Consider the following 15,834-nt stretch of genomic DNA (forward strand, 5'->3'; position numbering starts at 1 on the left):
CCTCTCGCGTGGGCGAGACAAGGATGCATATATTCGTGACAATAGTGCGGAGCATGGGATAGAAGGAGACGGTGAGGTGTGTTGAATATTGGAGATAGTTGAAAGCGTCGTATCAATAATACGTGCACGAATGAAATAATAGATTATTCGTTTGTTCAAATCGCCCGTAAACAAAATGTTAACGTCCATTACTGATCCAAGCTCCAATATCGTGATGTGCGTTTACGGGGTTCTTTCCGGAGCGAGAGAGACGGATATACGTGCGGGTGGTGCGTCGGCAGGGCTGTCCCGACAACAATGTAAGCACTATCTGTTTTTGTACCAGTCGACTGCGAGTTTTCACATTAAACGATCATTGTAAGGGCGAACCAATCAAACTGCAAATTTATACAAATTGATACTAAACGGGTTATATTAATTTTATAACAAAAATTAAGTGTGTAAATAAGTTGAGCGGTGCTGTAATTAAAACTAATTGGGTGTAATAAAGTGATAATTATTTTGTATTAAGGCGGGATTTTAACGGTATTTTGACACTTTGTGACCGCGAGTGATCCTTTTTTTTAAGGACCAGTACTGAAAATAAATAGATACAAAAATGAGAGTTGGCCCTTCGTGACCGGATTCGGATATAAACAACCTTATAGTGCTTTTACGGTGTTTTTTATATGAAAACTGTGCGACGAAGTTTTTGAAATGTTTTGTGAAAGGGTGGTGCTGAAGATGTCGGTATAGGGGGCGGCCAGGGTTGGCCTTTTAAGGCCATGCTTAATAACCTCACGGCAACAGCTTTAGGAGGTAAGTGAAAGAACGTGTTATTATAATATTTTCATTATATTAGTTATAATAATAATAATCTTTATCGAAAGGTATAAACGAAGTTATTAAAATATAAAAAGATAAATTTAAATAACAAAATAATAATAATAAGTAACAATAAAAATATTGTAAACGCACGTCCGTCGTAATAGTCATATTGATAAAATAGTATTATACCTAATCTACTACAAAAATATGTACAAAAATTATACGCCACATAAATGGTTAACCTTGGCAAACGGTCCTGGAGCTGGCGCTATTTCCTCTCGGGATTAAAAGTCTTATCTTTTGGGTCAAACAAGCTGCAGACCTTGGATCAACACACTCATGGATTAGCTTTTGATTTAGTAATACCTACTTTGATTTAATTACGTATATTCAACGCTTGCAAAATGCGCTTTCTCCATTTAAAGTCATTAAAATGACCTTCACTTAAGGTTAAGAAGCCGAAGATTTTGGGTAGAGCGATCCGTATTAACATAACGACAATGTACTAAGCCGTAGATTTAAAAAAAAGTTACTGATAAAAAAAACGGTGTTCAAATCAAAAGAACTCTAATAAAAGTAGGTGCAGCCTGCACACTATAAACTTCCCAGAAATAAAAGCGCCTAAACCTAAAATTCACAAAAGAATTAAAAAGAAAGTAAAAATTTATATTTAATTTGTTTTCAATGATCTTACATTTTTACATTCTAGCCTAAATAGACTTTTTATTAGTAGTAATTAGTATAAAATTAATATTTGATTGAAATCATAAATTAGTATTTCATGATTGCATTAAGCTTAATTAGACTCTAGTCTTAAAGGTAAAAAAATAAGATAAAATTCTTAATACAACAGTAGGTTGCCTTAGTTTAGACAACCTCTTTGAGTTACCATCTTTTGCCCTAATATCTGTAGAATAGTAAGTAGGTACTTATTTACTTTAACATGGGCTACAAGTAGTGTTGTTTTAATGTAACAATTATAAACAAGATTTTGGAAGACAGAATAAACACGTAACCTTAAACTTTATACTCAAAAATGCGGCCATTAATATCTTATGTGATAATACTAAGAGCACATATAAATTTCTATACAAATATTTAAAAAAAACTATTGTATTTTATTTATATTATTAGGTAGTTATATGTAAATATATTTAATATGTTTGTTATAATCGAACATGATTAGCATTTATTTATTCTTCAAAATAATTGTTTTATAAATATAACCTAAAATAAACTATTTAAAACTAAATAAAATCTAAAACGTCTTCGAAACCACCGCAGCGAGGTACAGTTCCTAAGATGCTGGCAGCATTGCCCCTTTGGATGGCCAAACTAATTCTTTGGCCAAGGTAACTGCCCGCTCTAGGATCACCGGTAGTCTCGATAACCCTTTTCGATAGTTTAATCATGTTCGTTTATAATAAACTTTATACCTACTGTTGAATACTGTACTGTTAAATAAAGTCTCTTATTAAATATGCTTATACAAAACTTAAATTCGGTAAATTTATTATGAAGTGTATTCGCAATATTTTAGACATTAAAATGCAACACTATCTTGAGTCAATATTACTTTTAAATTAATTTCATTTATTGTACCCAATTGGTAACCACGTAACAATATAAAAGGTAACCACGTAGTTAGCGCAGAGATTGAACTAAATTACCGTCAATATTTAACTAGTATACCAATACAAATTTAAAGTACAATATACAAGTAGATATATATCTACAATACATTATATTCTTTGATTCCTATGATATCTAGATATGTACCGTATCTTAGCAAATCAATTTAGATGAACACCTAAATTGATTTTAACACTTTTTTTCTGTATTGTTGCGGTCAACTTAACCACCGTCTCAAGAATCGTGTTTCGATATACCTGCGCAGGTATTCCGATACCTGTTTCACAAAAACAATGCTGAGCAGTAGTAGAGCTTTTCTAATTCTACTACTATCTCTGCCTATTTCTGCCGCTAAGCAGCATTGTTGCAATGCTGTGTTCCGGTCTGAAGAACGTGAGTTGCCGGTGTAGTTACAGACACATGAGGATTAGGGCGGCACAAAGTAAGTATACTTTAAAAAAAAAAAGTCACTCCTCGATACTTAAAACTCTTCGAAAATGGATCAATGATAAAATATAAAAAAATACGTTAGCATAGAAAACAATTCTTTGAACTTCCCGTGCGGACCAGCTTAAATGCATTATTTTAGTTTGATTTCTAAATTATAACTTTATTAAGTAAGCTGCAAATCCTAAGTCAAATACGTGAAAATAAATAGGCTATTACGCAACTTTGTTCTGGTATCTATATTCCTTTTCCCGAGATAAAATCTCTTGATTGCGGACATGATTTCATTTAGAAGAAGACGTTTCATCTGTCAATAAATAGCCCGGTACACAAGCATTCGACAAATACCAAGTAGATAGAGATAACTGTGACAGGCTATATGCAATTTGTTTTTCTTAATCACGCAATTATATTTTGATATGGTATGGTATGAGAAAACACAGTTAATATCAAATAAATTTAATGAGAGAGTAGCAAGTTCCAAATTCAAATGTAAAGTTATTGTTTTTTTAACCGTCTTTATGGACAGATTACATGTTATACTATTTAATCCCTTCTCATTGTGGGAAGAGACCCGTGCACTGTAGTTGGCCGGTAATGGGTTGATATGATGAGAATTTAGGATATCGGCTTTACTTCGGAGGGCCACAGTTCAAATAGCACGCACAGCACCTCTGACTTTTCTAAGTTATGTGCGTTTTGAGAAATTAAAATATCACTTACTTCAGCCGTGAAGGGAAAACATCATGAGGAAACCTGCATGCCAGTTCTCCATAATGTTCAAAGGCGTGTGAAATCCACCAATCCGCACTGGGTCAGCATAGTGGACTATGACCAAGTTCAAATTCAAAATTTCTGTGTTCATGTAGGCCTAAATTCTTCCCATTCTGGGAGGAGATCCGTGTCCTGGAATAAACCGATAATGGGTTAGTATGCTGATGATTACTAACCTAAACTAACTAAACTAACAAGATCGTATTATAGTAATTTCTCTCATAAAATAAATAAAACATGAAGCGGTTGGTACGTAGAGAAACTTATTTTTACGGGATTCGATATCGTTAAACCCTGTTTATGATCTCGCTGTGATCCCGCCAAGCTGAGGGTGCCGCGATATCGACGGTAATGTTTCTTTACATTATCTTTGTTATTGGCATCTAAGTTTAAATGTAATGTTACCAATTAGCGATAGACGCGTACAGTTAAGATATTATGTAAGGAATACCTGTACATAATAGTGATCGTTTAGTAAGATGGTAAGTCAGTTAAACTAACAAGTTAGTGGTTTGCGTCTCCTGTTTACTGGAAATTAGAATATGAATTTATTAATAAATAAAACCATACATATTTTATATACAACACCTTAGCATTAGAAGACCACTCGGCGCTTTCATTAATTGAACATTTAACTCAAAAGCTCAAATGAAAGAAAAGCTAAGGGCAAGGTCATCATATGTGGCACAACCTAGCAGAATATTCCATAAGCATAAAAGCATGCAGAGTTTTTTTAGTTATAAGCTGTCTTGTTAAATAAAAAATAATCAAAAACATTGAATAAAATACTATAATTTGAAGAGATATTTGGAAATATAAATGTTTTGTATATTGTTATAAGCTAAGGTTCGGGAATTGGAATTTAAATACCGTAGTTGAAAACCAGTACGTTTATTTTCCACATACGCGTTATATAATCGCTAGGAACTCTACCATATGAGCAGGAAAAAATACCAACGTACGAGATATCAGATGATAGCCATATTTTGCTAAATTTTCTAAACTTAGTATTTAAACAATCCCAGACCAATACAACACAACGATTTCTAATTGTTTCAAATGAAAGTCTCTATCTCAATCGTTTTTATATGCTTGGTAATTAAATTTATACTCTACCCTCTTTAAAAACTTTAATTAAGCTATGCGAAACGCAAATAAACATTAGATTTTTATTAGACATCAGTGTATGCATTAATATAATCGGCATTAGAATATCGTTGAATATGTCTAAAGCAATACCTGTCGAATTAAGTATCACTTCCTAATTAATTTGAGCGAAGTCGAAGTTCATATAGTCACGCAAACTAAAATTATCCTTTTTTATGATCTATTTATCTTATAAGTATTTAAATGACTTATTAATCTTTCATTGCAGTTTTTAAAATAGATATCTGATCAATACTTCTACCCAATCTATAAAGGATACAGTAAACCATGAATAGTTAGATATTGCCTATTAAGTTGAGCATTCAGTCATTAAGTATCTAGGAAATTATAATGGATCTAAAATATTATGAGACTACTAAGCCGTGAGTGACTGTGGAACATATGAATCCAATATACCTATTTGTGGAGGATGAATGACTCCTACAAGTGAAAATAGTAATGATATCAATGCAGAAATTTTGACAAAAAATTGTAATAACCATACCGGCAGAAACTGCTGCCGCCGCTTAAACGTTATCTCGCTAAAGTGTGAGTAAATGATAGTTAGTAGAACACTGATTCTGTGGAGGTGTTAAGATTCGGCAATAATTTCTGGAGATGTCACTAGACTGAAGCTGAAAATTAACCACCACCACGATGCTCGGGTCCGCTTTGAATATTTAACTTACTGTCAATGTCAGGTGACTGCTTGCTCCATTTGAAATTTCTAAATTAAATTTGGACTACTTAGATCGTGGTTCTGAGTTATCAATTTGAAGCTATGATATTCCGGTAGTCAATCCTTTAAAATGATTAGTGTTACAAAAAGCAGATACAGAACAATGTTTTTAGCCCATTTAAAGACTGTCCAAAAAAAACAAGACTGTTTAAGATTCATATTAAGTCAATTATATTACAATATCAATTTTTAATTGTTATAGATACTCTATAATTATATTGAATTTAATTTCACGCCTTAACTAAGGTAAGGCTCTACGCAATTTTATTTAAAGTATTTTGTTCATCGTGACAACCGAACAATAAATTAAAAGATTGGGTTGCCTCATCGGTTTCATTTCAGTTTCGCCGCACGTCACACAATCTAGTACTTGTTTACAAACTCCGTTCAAATTGTAAAAAAATAGACATCAGTTTAAGTTAAATGCTATATCTATATTTCTTAACAATAATCCAAAACATATGTAGTTCTGAAAGATTCGATTTGTATTTCTAATTTGTAATTTAATTTGTAATTTTTATTTCTATCTTAGTTTAGTTTTAGCTTTTATTCGTGGAATGGTACCAATAATTTTGGCTACATTCTGCGCTGAAAAATCAGTCTAAACTAGTCCTGTGCCTGTCAGTAGATTTTTTTTAAAATTCTGATTGAATTATTTATTTGGGCATTCAAGCGATTTTTGGACCATCACGGCTAGCATAGACAGGAGACAATTAATATTACATCTCCCGATGATATTTCCTGACAAGAGATAAAATATACGTGTCGTGTACTTAGGGAAAGGAGAAGTTACTTGAAAGAAAAACGGGGGTACGTTTTTATTTCAAGTATATTATTTGGTAATTATTTCCATGCGCCAATGCTCGGAGAGTAGATAAAACTATGGGTGAAGATAACATTTTGTCCTTTCCCCGGGGAGCAAAATGTCTCCTACCCACGCTAGCCGTGCTGGGGCGCCATAGTCACAAGGATGCTGTTGCTGGAAGTTTTCGTCCTGTCGCAGGTCACAAGGAGTGCGGCGACAGCAAGCTCGAGCTTGAGCTGAAGCCGAGCCTGGAGCGGCACCATGCGCCCGGCGGCGGAGCACGCCTGCTTGCGCACTCCATCCGAGCCGACCACCTGCAAGGTAACCCCTAGCTCTGGTGCACCGGCCTTGGAAACTGCTTTAACTAGTTAATGAGCGGTGAGCGAGGAGCGTTGACTTGGTTGACTAACCGCTCGTGTTCGATCTTGCACTGAGGACCTTAAGGATGATGTAGACGTAGAACGGTGGGGCTTTGACGATGCGCTGTAATATGTTGGTCCACAGGTTCGCCTGTTATAGCCAGGAAGCAAAAGTTAGTTTATGTAAAGCCTTTTGTCGAACCTTCTACACGGGACCAGCAATACACAGGCATCGCTAAATTACATACGATTCTAGTATTATGATGATTTTAGAATGCTATTGAGCTTATTGCGTTATTTTAGCGCATCTGAAATGTTCGCTAAGGCTCATATTGATGACTTTTATGTCATCAGAAGGAAACGAATAGCATCCTTGACGAAAACAACATGCGTAGTAGTTGCAGTAACGACATTCTGAAGGCATTGATATATAGATACTAAATTCAAATTTACAAGCTCTATATGAAACTCCACGTACTGGAGAAAGAAAAGCAGAGGCAGAAATTATAATTTGTAACTATTTTGTATATTTAATATTAATATCTAATGTACTTTTTGATTGGTTTTTAATTATTACTGTATTTTAATTATTCTACATGATCTCTGGACGATTGTGAGGTATAAAACAAGGTGGATACATTCCATTCTACTTTTATCTAATAATGTGTCAATACTCACAAACGACGATTGTGATGCTGCTAATCTAATTACAAATAGCGCAAATCGTGTCAGATTTCTGCCAAATTATTATGATTGATTATCATTACATTGGAATTCCAATACTTCACTGGCTGGTCAAACGACATCAAACGATCGACTGCGCTCCAAAAGTGTGGAAATCCGTACCAGAGCTGGTCTTATAGTTTTTTCACTGCAAGTTAGCCCTTGACTATAACCTCACTTGCTGATCAGTATTGATGCAGTCTAAGATATACCCTGAGCCACGCCTGAAGCCAACCAGCTGGCCGATTCTGTATTTCAAAAGTCACCAAATAACCTGCTAAATCAGCAGGTTATTTGGTGACTTTATTTCAGCTCATGCAATCAGCTGCTCATGCATTATGCATTTATTTCAGCTCAGCAAATCCAAGTTGCCAACTGAGTTCATTTCGACTTGGTTGGCAGATATAATTACGTCATGCACAATATTGATTTGGTCGTTATTTTTAGCATCTTTCCACAGTGGCTAGCTAAATTTGGTGTCAACTGAGACACACATTAGCCCTGCACACCAGACCAGATAAATTAGATGTTATAATTTTTCAAATATACCTTGCCGGGGATCAATCCTTCTTACAAAATATAGGATCACAGCGTTCACCGCTGCCTCACGGAGGTCGCCCAAAAATGCGTGTACTAAAGCGTGTCTGTTGCAGGCGGCCTCCACCAGCAGCACGGCGGGCACATGTCCGTGCCGGTCGGTATGTCGTCCTCCGCCTCCGACAGCGACAAGCCTGCCAAGCAGAAGAGGCACCGGACCAGGTACGCTTTGCTAAGCCGTACAGTTTCATTGATGCTTGATGTTTGTTAAGCGTGATAGTTAATTTCCCTCCCCATCCAAACGAGGTAAAGCTTTGTGCTAGGAGATAGTATCAAACAATTTTATTTGCAATTTATGGCAAATACTTAATGTTCGGCTTTACATAATCAGCTAAGAAGCATAAAATTTAATGTTAAAAAGCTTCATGGACATGCAGTGATGCGCATTTCAACAATGATGAACTAAAAATGGCGCCCTTGCAAATTAAAATTAATTATAACGTTTAGATGCTTCACTTCATGTGTGATTCATTGATGAGGCATCGAAAAAGAAACCAATAATTACCCAAAATATCGGTTTCATTTTAAATAATTGAGTCCATTAAATCGTCTTGGTTTCACCTTTAGTTTGAGGAATTAACATTATAGGTTACTTATCAGCTTATAGAAAGCTACAACCATTTACAGATTTAATAGACTTTAAGCAATTGCCTGCAGATGTTATTACGATTATTGTTGCAATCGCCGCCAATTATTGCCATTTGCTGAATTGTACACCTAGCAATAGTTATTTATACATTACAAATAGCTGACCTAATTGTAAAAGTAAAAAGTTCAAGTTTAAGTTCAAATTAGTGCAACGTCGTTCAGGTTCACCCCGGCGCAACTGAACGAGCTGGAGCGCTGCTTCACGAAGACGCACTACCCCGACATCTTCATGAGGGAGGAGATCGCAATGCGCATCGGGCTGACGGAGAGCAGGGTGCAGGTCAGTGCTACGTTGCCCATAATACTGAGTGCTAATATGTAAAGTTTGACACAGCATCAGGTCAGGGATGTTCCATAAATAAACTGGTTCGATACATAATAAATAAATAAATAAATATACTACGACAATACACACATCGCCATCTAGCCCCAAAGTAAGCGTAGCTTGTGTTATGGGTACTAAGATGACTGATGAATATTATTATGAATAACATACATAAATAAATTGCAATATACATATACACACCAGACACTGAAAAACATTCATGCTCATCACACAAACATTTTCCAGTAGTGGGAATCGAACCCACGGCCTCAGAAACTGGACTCAGAAAGCAGGGTCGCTGCAAACTGCGCCAATCGACCGTCGACATGTCAGGGACTTTAATTTTTTGCATGCATATATCTGTATAACGGTCTTAGCATTGTAATGTGTTGAACCTTTCTAATTATGGATCTATTAACAGCATACTAGCAGTGTCAGAGTCCAGAAATGGTTTCGTCAAGGATGTAGATTGTAGAATATGGAAAAGACGGAAGAGGAAGAAATTGCGTTTCCAGACTTTGAGATCCGTCTCTGCACTCACACGTGCCTTTACTGCTACATGATTTGTCAGAATAAAACTTTTAACATTTCCCTGACATGTGTGGACCCAGTTTATTGTTTCATAATATACACAGTTCTTTGCATAAATCAAGTCTACTTTTGTTAAGATTGCGTTTTTCGAACCCTCGTCACTTTTATTACAATCGCTACAATGGCAAAACTCGTATCAGCTAACTACGTGCCTTTTATATGCCTATTTAAATTAATACATTTTTGACTATAACTAAATAAGATTTTTTTTATTATTATTTATTCGCTTTTTAAAACAAGTGCAGTATTTCAAATACCTTACCCAACAAAAGACTCAAGTTCTCTAACGCTGACCCTTTCCAGTTGACCCAAATATAAACCGTTACATGTGACATCCGCTGAGTATTATTTTTACGAGAAATACATAAAAAATAAAACGACGGCTCCACAGCATCACCTTGCGCGACCCTCACTTCGCACGCTCCGTACAAAAGTTGCACTACACTGATACATTTCACGAGCTAAGGTGGAAGGCCTACCTGCACCAACCTTGGCGTCCGAGCAAACAAGTAGTCTCCCGCAACTTGTACTGTTTAGAATTCCGTTTTGAGACCCACGCTTTGTGGATATATAGTGAAAAAAAAATTGAATATCTAACCAATGTAGAAATAAAATAGATGTATTTCTAGGGCATTCTCTAATTCTGCTCACCTACGAGAGAAAAGGTGTTTGCCTAGCAGTGGGAAATTATATCAGCTACAGACAATTTTGTTTTTTAAATTTAAGTTTCATAACCTAGACATATTCAGTTTCTTACAAGAAAAAAATATAGGTTAGGTAGTTGAAAATACGACGTTTTCGCTGGAGTGGGATATGTGTGTATGCGGATAATGTGTATTTGTTTCCCGAAATAACTGCCACTGCTAAGTAACTCCATCACACACACATACACACTCCATATATGGAAACTGATTCCATTCTTATACAAAAATCACAGAGATCTGTTGCTCAGTCGCTGCGTGAAAGACGAAATACACTTTTGTATTAATGCTAACATTATTAAGTATGATGTGCAATGCCACCAATCGATATTCTGTACTATCCTATTAAATAATCCCTACTAATATTATAAATGTGAATGTAAGTTTTTTTGTCACGCTTTCACGTTAAAAATACTAAACACATCACACCAGGTACATCTAGTAAATAAATAAATGTGAAAGTGTTTATGTTTGTAACCCAACCACTTAAACACGGCTGAACGGATTTGGATGAAATTTGGCATGCATGTAGCCTCTGACATGAATAAGAACATAGGCTACCTTTTACCCCGATTACTTAAGTAGTTTCCGAGGGAAAATTAAAAGTTATTTACGAACTAAGCCGCGGACAGAAAGCTTAGAAATTTGGTATGCATGTCACCTATGCTAAGGAAAAGGACATGTACTTTCTATACAGATCTCTCAGATAGTACGAGTGATAAGATTAAAAATTGCTAACGAGTGAAGCTTTGGACCCAATTTTGAAGTCCGCGCAGACGAAGTCTGTCCGCGAAGTCGCAGGCAGAAGCTAGTATTATTATATAACTTGCTGTAAACAGAAATTTTGACGTTTCATTTAAAATAGCTGATATTTGAATAACATTTTCGAATATAAGGTTACTTCGTTAAGTGTAAAGACAGTCGATGCCACTGTAAACTTGTAATATCCAGTGGAATCGATTGTAACTGTCAATCGTGTAATCTTACGAAATGCACAGTAATCTGCTAATAGCAGCTTTGTTGAAGCATTTAGTCTCCAGATAAACTATGCTTTGCGTTAGGAATTAGTCTTAATTTGTGTCGTACGCTCACCAATATTTGTATTTCGTTAACACTCTGACACACAGATGGTATCGCCAGACAACTTTAAAAACATTTTGGGGAGACACAGATAGATTTGGGAAGACTTGGCCGTATTGTCTACATTTCTTATATGACTCCTGTTCCTTGATATTCTAGAATTTATGTTGTTTTGTATTTCTTGTTTAGGGCTACTAAATTTTCTATGACATTATCATCGTGATTGGATGAAATTAATTGTATACTTATTTAGTAAGGTATCTAAACTAAAATTTCAATGTTTATTTCATATCCCATTTAAAAGTAACTAGAATACTTCTAACCTAACCTTTGAACAAATTTGCCGCGGTCTAAACTTTTCTTACTAAGACCCGATAATTACAAGCTAGGTTCAATTCCAAATCCAAGGCTGAATAATTACCAAATTACGGGCATACGAGTAGATTTGTGCAGTGAGGTGACATCACGAATCAGAATACAGTTGTCACCATCTCTCCACTTCCCGTGGGTGACGTACGAAGCAACTAAAGGAGTATGGCCGAGAACTGGCAGCAGCATCCTCCGTGTTACTACTACCATTTGTACACCTGTTGTCGCCGTCTGCCCAGCGTGGTCATGGGCAAACCCTCCCGTTGGAGACCCCTTCATTCCAGTAGTGGACTGTTATAGGCTATTGTTGAGTTGATTTATAATTATTTCCTATCAGAATGACGACTGTCACAGTTAAGTAAGAGCCGACTTAAAAAATATTCTTATGTTTTCGTGGACTGTTTTATAGAACTTTAAAGAAACAACAATTCCGACAATTCCGATATACTAACACGTTTGGCGTAATGTTTACCGTTCACGCATCGCACGCATCAGAATCTCTCAAAAAGGATATTTTTTGCAGTTTTTGCCCGAGATTCCAATATAATAAATCCTAGCTAGATTTATCGCCCCCGAAACCCCCTTTATACTAATTTCATGAAAATCGTTGTAGTCGATTCCAAGATTCCAATTATATATATATATAACAGACAGACTTGACGTTTCAAAAGTGCTTATATTAGGCCTACTTGAAATAAATAAATTTTGAATTTTGAATTTTTTTGAATTTGATATGAATTGCAAAGATATAAGATATTATTAAGCTTTAAAAATCAGACATTAACATACCTTATTCATTCCGAACGAAGATAACATTATTGGCCGGTGTTCACAGTAGTGTGTAACATAATAAGTTGATTTGTAATCCGTGAAAGTTGTCAGTGCATCGTTAAGACGCGTTAACTTCGTGTTTACGATCACGACCCGAGTATTGATTCTTTTGTGCTACTGGACATCAGCCATTGATCAATATTAATGACCGATGACCAACTGCAGCTCTTCTTCTAATAACTATCTAATTTACGTATGTAATATAAATTATAATGATTTATATAGGTGTGCCTATTTAATGTTTCACTCCGTAAGCTGGATAGGTATTACTGGTATAGGTAGGGCTGGCAAAATATTGAGTTTATGGGTTACCATATTTCGCGTTACAAGGGAGACACCATAAAGATCCAATGGCGTAGCTGAGATGAATGAATATCTCTAATAGAGAGTTACATCAAATTTAACTTAGCTTAGTTCAAAACTTTTTCAACAGGTGGGTGTACGGAAAAATCCTTTGAATTTACTCGTACACCTTAAAATTAAGACAGAAAATATAATAATAATAACATATTCGTTAATCTAGGCTCAATAATCTAAGTATTAAGATTAGATTACTGAGTCTTTCCAAAACAATTCTTACGAGACATTACTTTAACATATCAATAGTCTTGGCCTCTTTCTTTAGCGAAAGGATGAGTCTTGCTGTTTAACGTGGAAATGCATTATTGGCATTATTCTCGCGGGCGTGACTTTTATTCTTGTAAGCTTAGGTTCTATTTTATTTAGCGGCACGTGAAATGTTACATTTTCATTAAAAATATGTGCTGATTGCTACAAATTGAAAATTAGCTTTGGGATGTATCGATGTGGGTGAACTGTTCACTTCATGCTCCAGAATGTATATTCTTCTGTTTACAACACACTTTAATGAGATAAAATTTAGAACAGGAATAACTTAGGAATAAAGAATTAATTCAGCAAGTACTATTTATATTTAATAGTAAATTGCTTAATTGTAAGGTCAAGTGAAGAAAGTTAATGTAGGGTTGACTAAGCAGTCTATTCATAGCGCTTCCGGCAGGTTCTGCAGTAGAGTCGTCCGCAACGCAAGCTAGCGAAGTCTATTTCCGTTCCCTAAGTCATTTCATGCGGCCGCACGTAGGTCACCGTTCGACCAAGCGTGTATAGTGTGTGCCATATTCAAAAACGGCAAAATGTAGCTTATAGTTTGTCACATAACAATCCGACAATATCTAGTTATACGCAGGTGGGTTTAAGACAAATAGGTACACTTATTTTTATCTTGCACTCCCTAGGACTAAAAATAGCAAAGTTTAAAAAGCGATTTTAATTATTCTAAATTGCAATAATGTTTGTATTGACTTTACTTATAGAGGTATTCTTTTTTTCAATAAACGTTCCTCACTACTTTAAACATTTTATCGAAAAGATATATAATGTCGCAATTATAATATAAAAGTTTCTTGCTTGAACAGTTACATCATGCGTTCTTGCTATTTTGATTTATAGCGGCGGTATGTTTAAGATTTTTTTGATAAATCTTAAGGTCTTTGATCGAGGCATACTTAAAATAAATACTCTTAAATTAAATTGGTTTCAACGTTTCGTGTCTTACGTGTTTCCTTAGGAAAATGATCGTTGTTCCCAGGTAAACAGTTGACCGTATTTATTTTATGCTACGTAGACCGTAGTGTATAGATGTGTCGTAAGTGCCCGAAATGACGTGTTGTAAACTCCCGTATAATGTCTCTGTATGTTTGTCCGGCGTCGTGACCAAACGTCTTAAAAGTAGCGTGATACGGTGTGAAGGCTCGGTTGCCAGAGGTCGCGGTTTCCGAGAAATCTGTGCATTAGTCTTATTTAAACTGTTCCCATGTTTAGTCTGTTTGCCGGCCGGCGGCGGCGTATTTAGTTAATACGGACGGGCAAATAGTGGAAGTGAACTAAGACTTTGCAAATATCAACACGGAGTTACAAAATGGAAATAAACCTATACAAGTCGTATGTGTGATGTGGAAATGGAAACACTTACCGTATTTGTGCATTGAGCTGGGAACGATAAGAAAAGCAGTCGATATGAATTGCTCCGGTGGTTTTCCATAAACAAAACCACCTTCCTGGGATAGACCTTCCTGTCTTTGCCCAGTAGTTGAGCCAGTTTTCGAAACTGATTCCTATCAAATATCCTTTCTAGTAGGTACCTGGTAAAACTTAGTGATGCTGCCCGGTGGGTTTTCTATATGGACGTTGATGTGTGACGTAAAATACAAAACTTTAACAACTATGTCCATAATAAGCATAAATGTAAACTTATTGCTTGCAATCGTCGTGTATTTTTCATTCATTACCTAATTCATTAATGCCTACCTTTTTTCACATTAAAGAATTTGAATAGGCACTTATTATTTAATAACTGTCTAGAACTAAAATAAGTGTTTGTCTCAACACTCATTATCCGCCGGACCTCTCTATCAGGTATCAATATAATCCAAAACTAACCATTTCCATTCATCGATTTAGTAAGTATTCTCTGCCCTCGATTCTGTTTTTGTTCGATTGTGTTCATTGTATTCGGATGATAACAGTTGGCAATAATTAAAGTTTTGTAAACATATACCATTACTATCTTTAATATTAATAACTTATGATTTCAACCCAAAACTTGTTCAACCCAAAAACGATATAAAAGGCTCGAGACTTGGCAAACATAACTCTATATTACACCTCGGAGCTTAAAAAAGTAGCTACAAAGGCTGTCTGCAGCACATACACACACATATATGCTATAAACATCAATAATAAAAACTACAAGAATCTCGCAGTTGGGCGCGAAGTAGTGGCCGATGCTGAGGCGAGTAGTGAGGGCCGCTCGGAACATGAGCGGGACGAACATAAAAATCGGGACACTATTGACAAATATTAAGGTTATTTACGGTAAATTCGATGTCAAATTACTAGATAAATTCATATTGTTCAATTAGTTTAGTCAATGAGACTGCAATCTCACCTGTTGGTAAGTAATGGTGCATTTTCATTCAAATTCAAATTCAAAATTTCTTTATTCATGTAGGCCTATCACAGGCACTTATGAAGCGTTCATACATATTTGTTTACATAATTGTAACGGGATGGTGATGACTTCGTTCGCCAACTTAAATCTAAAGCTACGAGGGTTCCAAACGCGCCCTGGTCTAAGAAGAGCCCACAACACACTTAGCCGGGTAAATTTATTTTTTTGTTATCACCATCTTCCAGTAAATTTAAATTAAGCTATGAAGCTAGAGCAATTCACACCCAAG

At 35.7% G+C, this 15,834-nt stretch overlaps 1 protein-coding gene across 1 annotated transcript in view; it reads left to right on the top strand.

Annotated features, from left to right (window-relative positions):
• Nucleotides 1–537: 537 nt before the first annotated feature.
• The window catches only part of LOC120625417 (homeobox protein orthopedia-like), a 40,377-nt gene continuing 25,080 nt past the window's right edge, over nt 538–15,834 (top strand). The window contains exons 1-4 of the mRNA XM_039892482.1: nt 538–798; nt 6,549–6,671; nt 8,086–8,191; nt 8,840–8,957. Coding sequence (XP_039748416.1) covers nt 765–798; nt 6,549–6,671; nt 8,086–8,191; nt 8,840–8,957 — 381 coding nt within the window. The 5' untranslated portion in view covers nt 538–764. The remainder of the gene's footprint in view (nt 799–6,548; nt 6,672–8,085; nt 8,192–8,839; nt 8,958–15,834) is intronic.

This window comes from Pararge aegeria, chromosome 1 (genome assembly GCF_905163445.1).
Source record: "Pararge aegeria chromosome 1, ilParAegt1.1, whole genome shotgun sequence".
NCBI classification, from domain to species: domain Eukaryota; kingdom Metazoa; phylum Arthropoda; class Insecta; order Lepidoptera; family Nymphalidae; genus Pararge; species Pararge aegeria.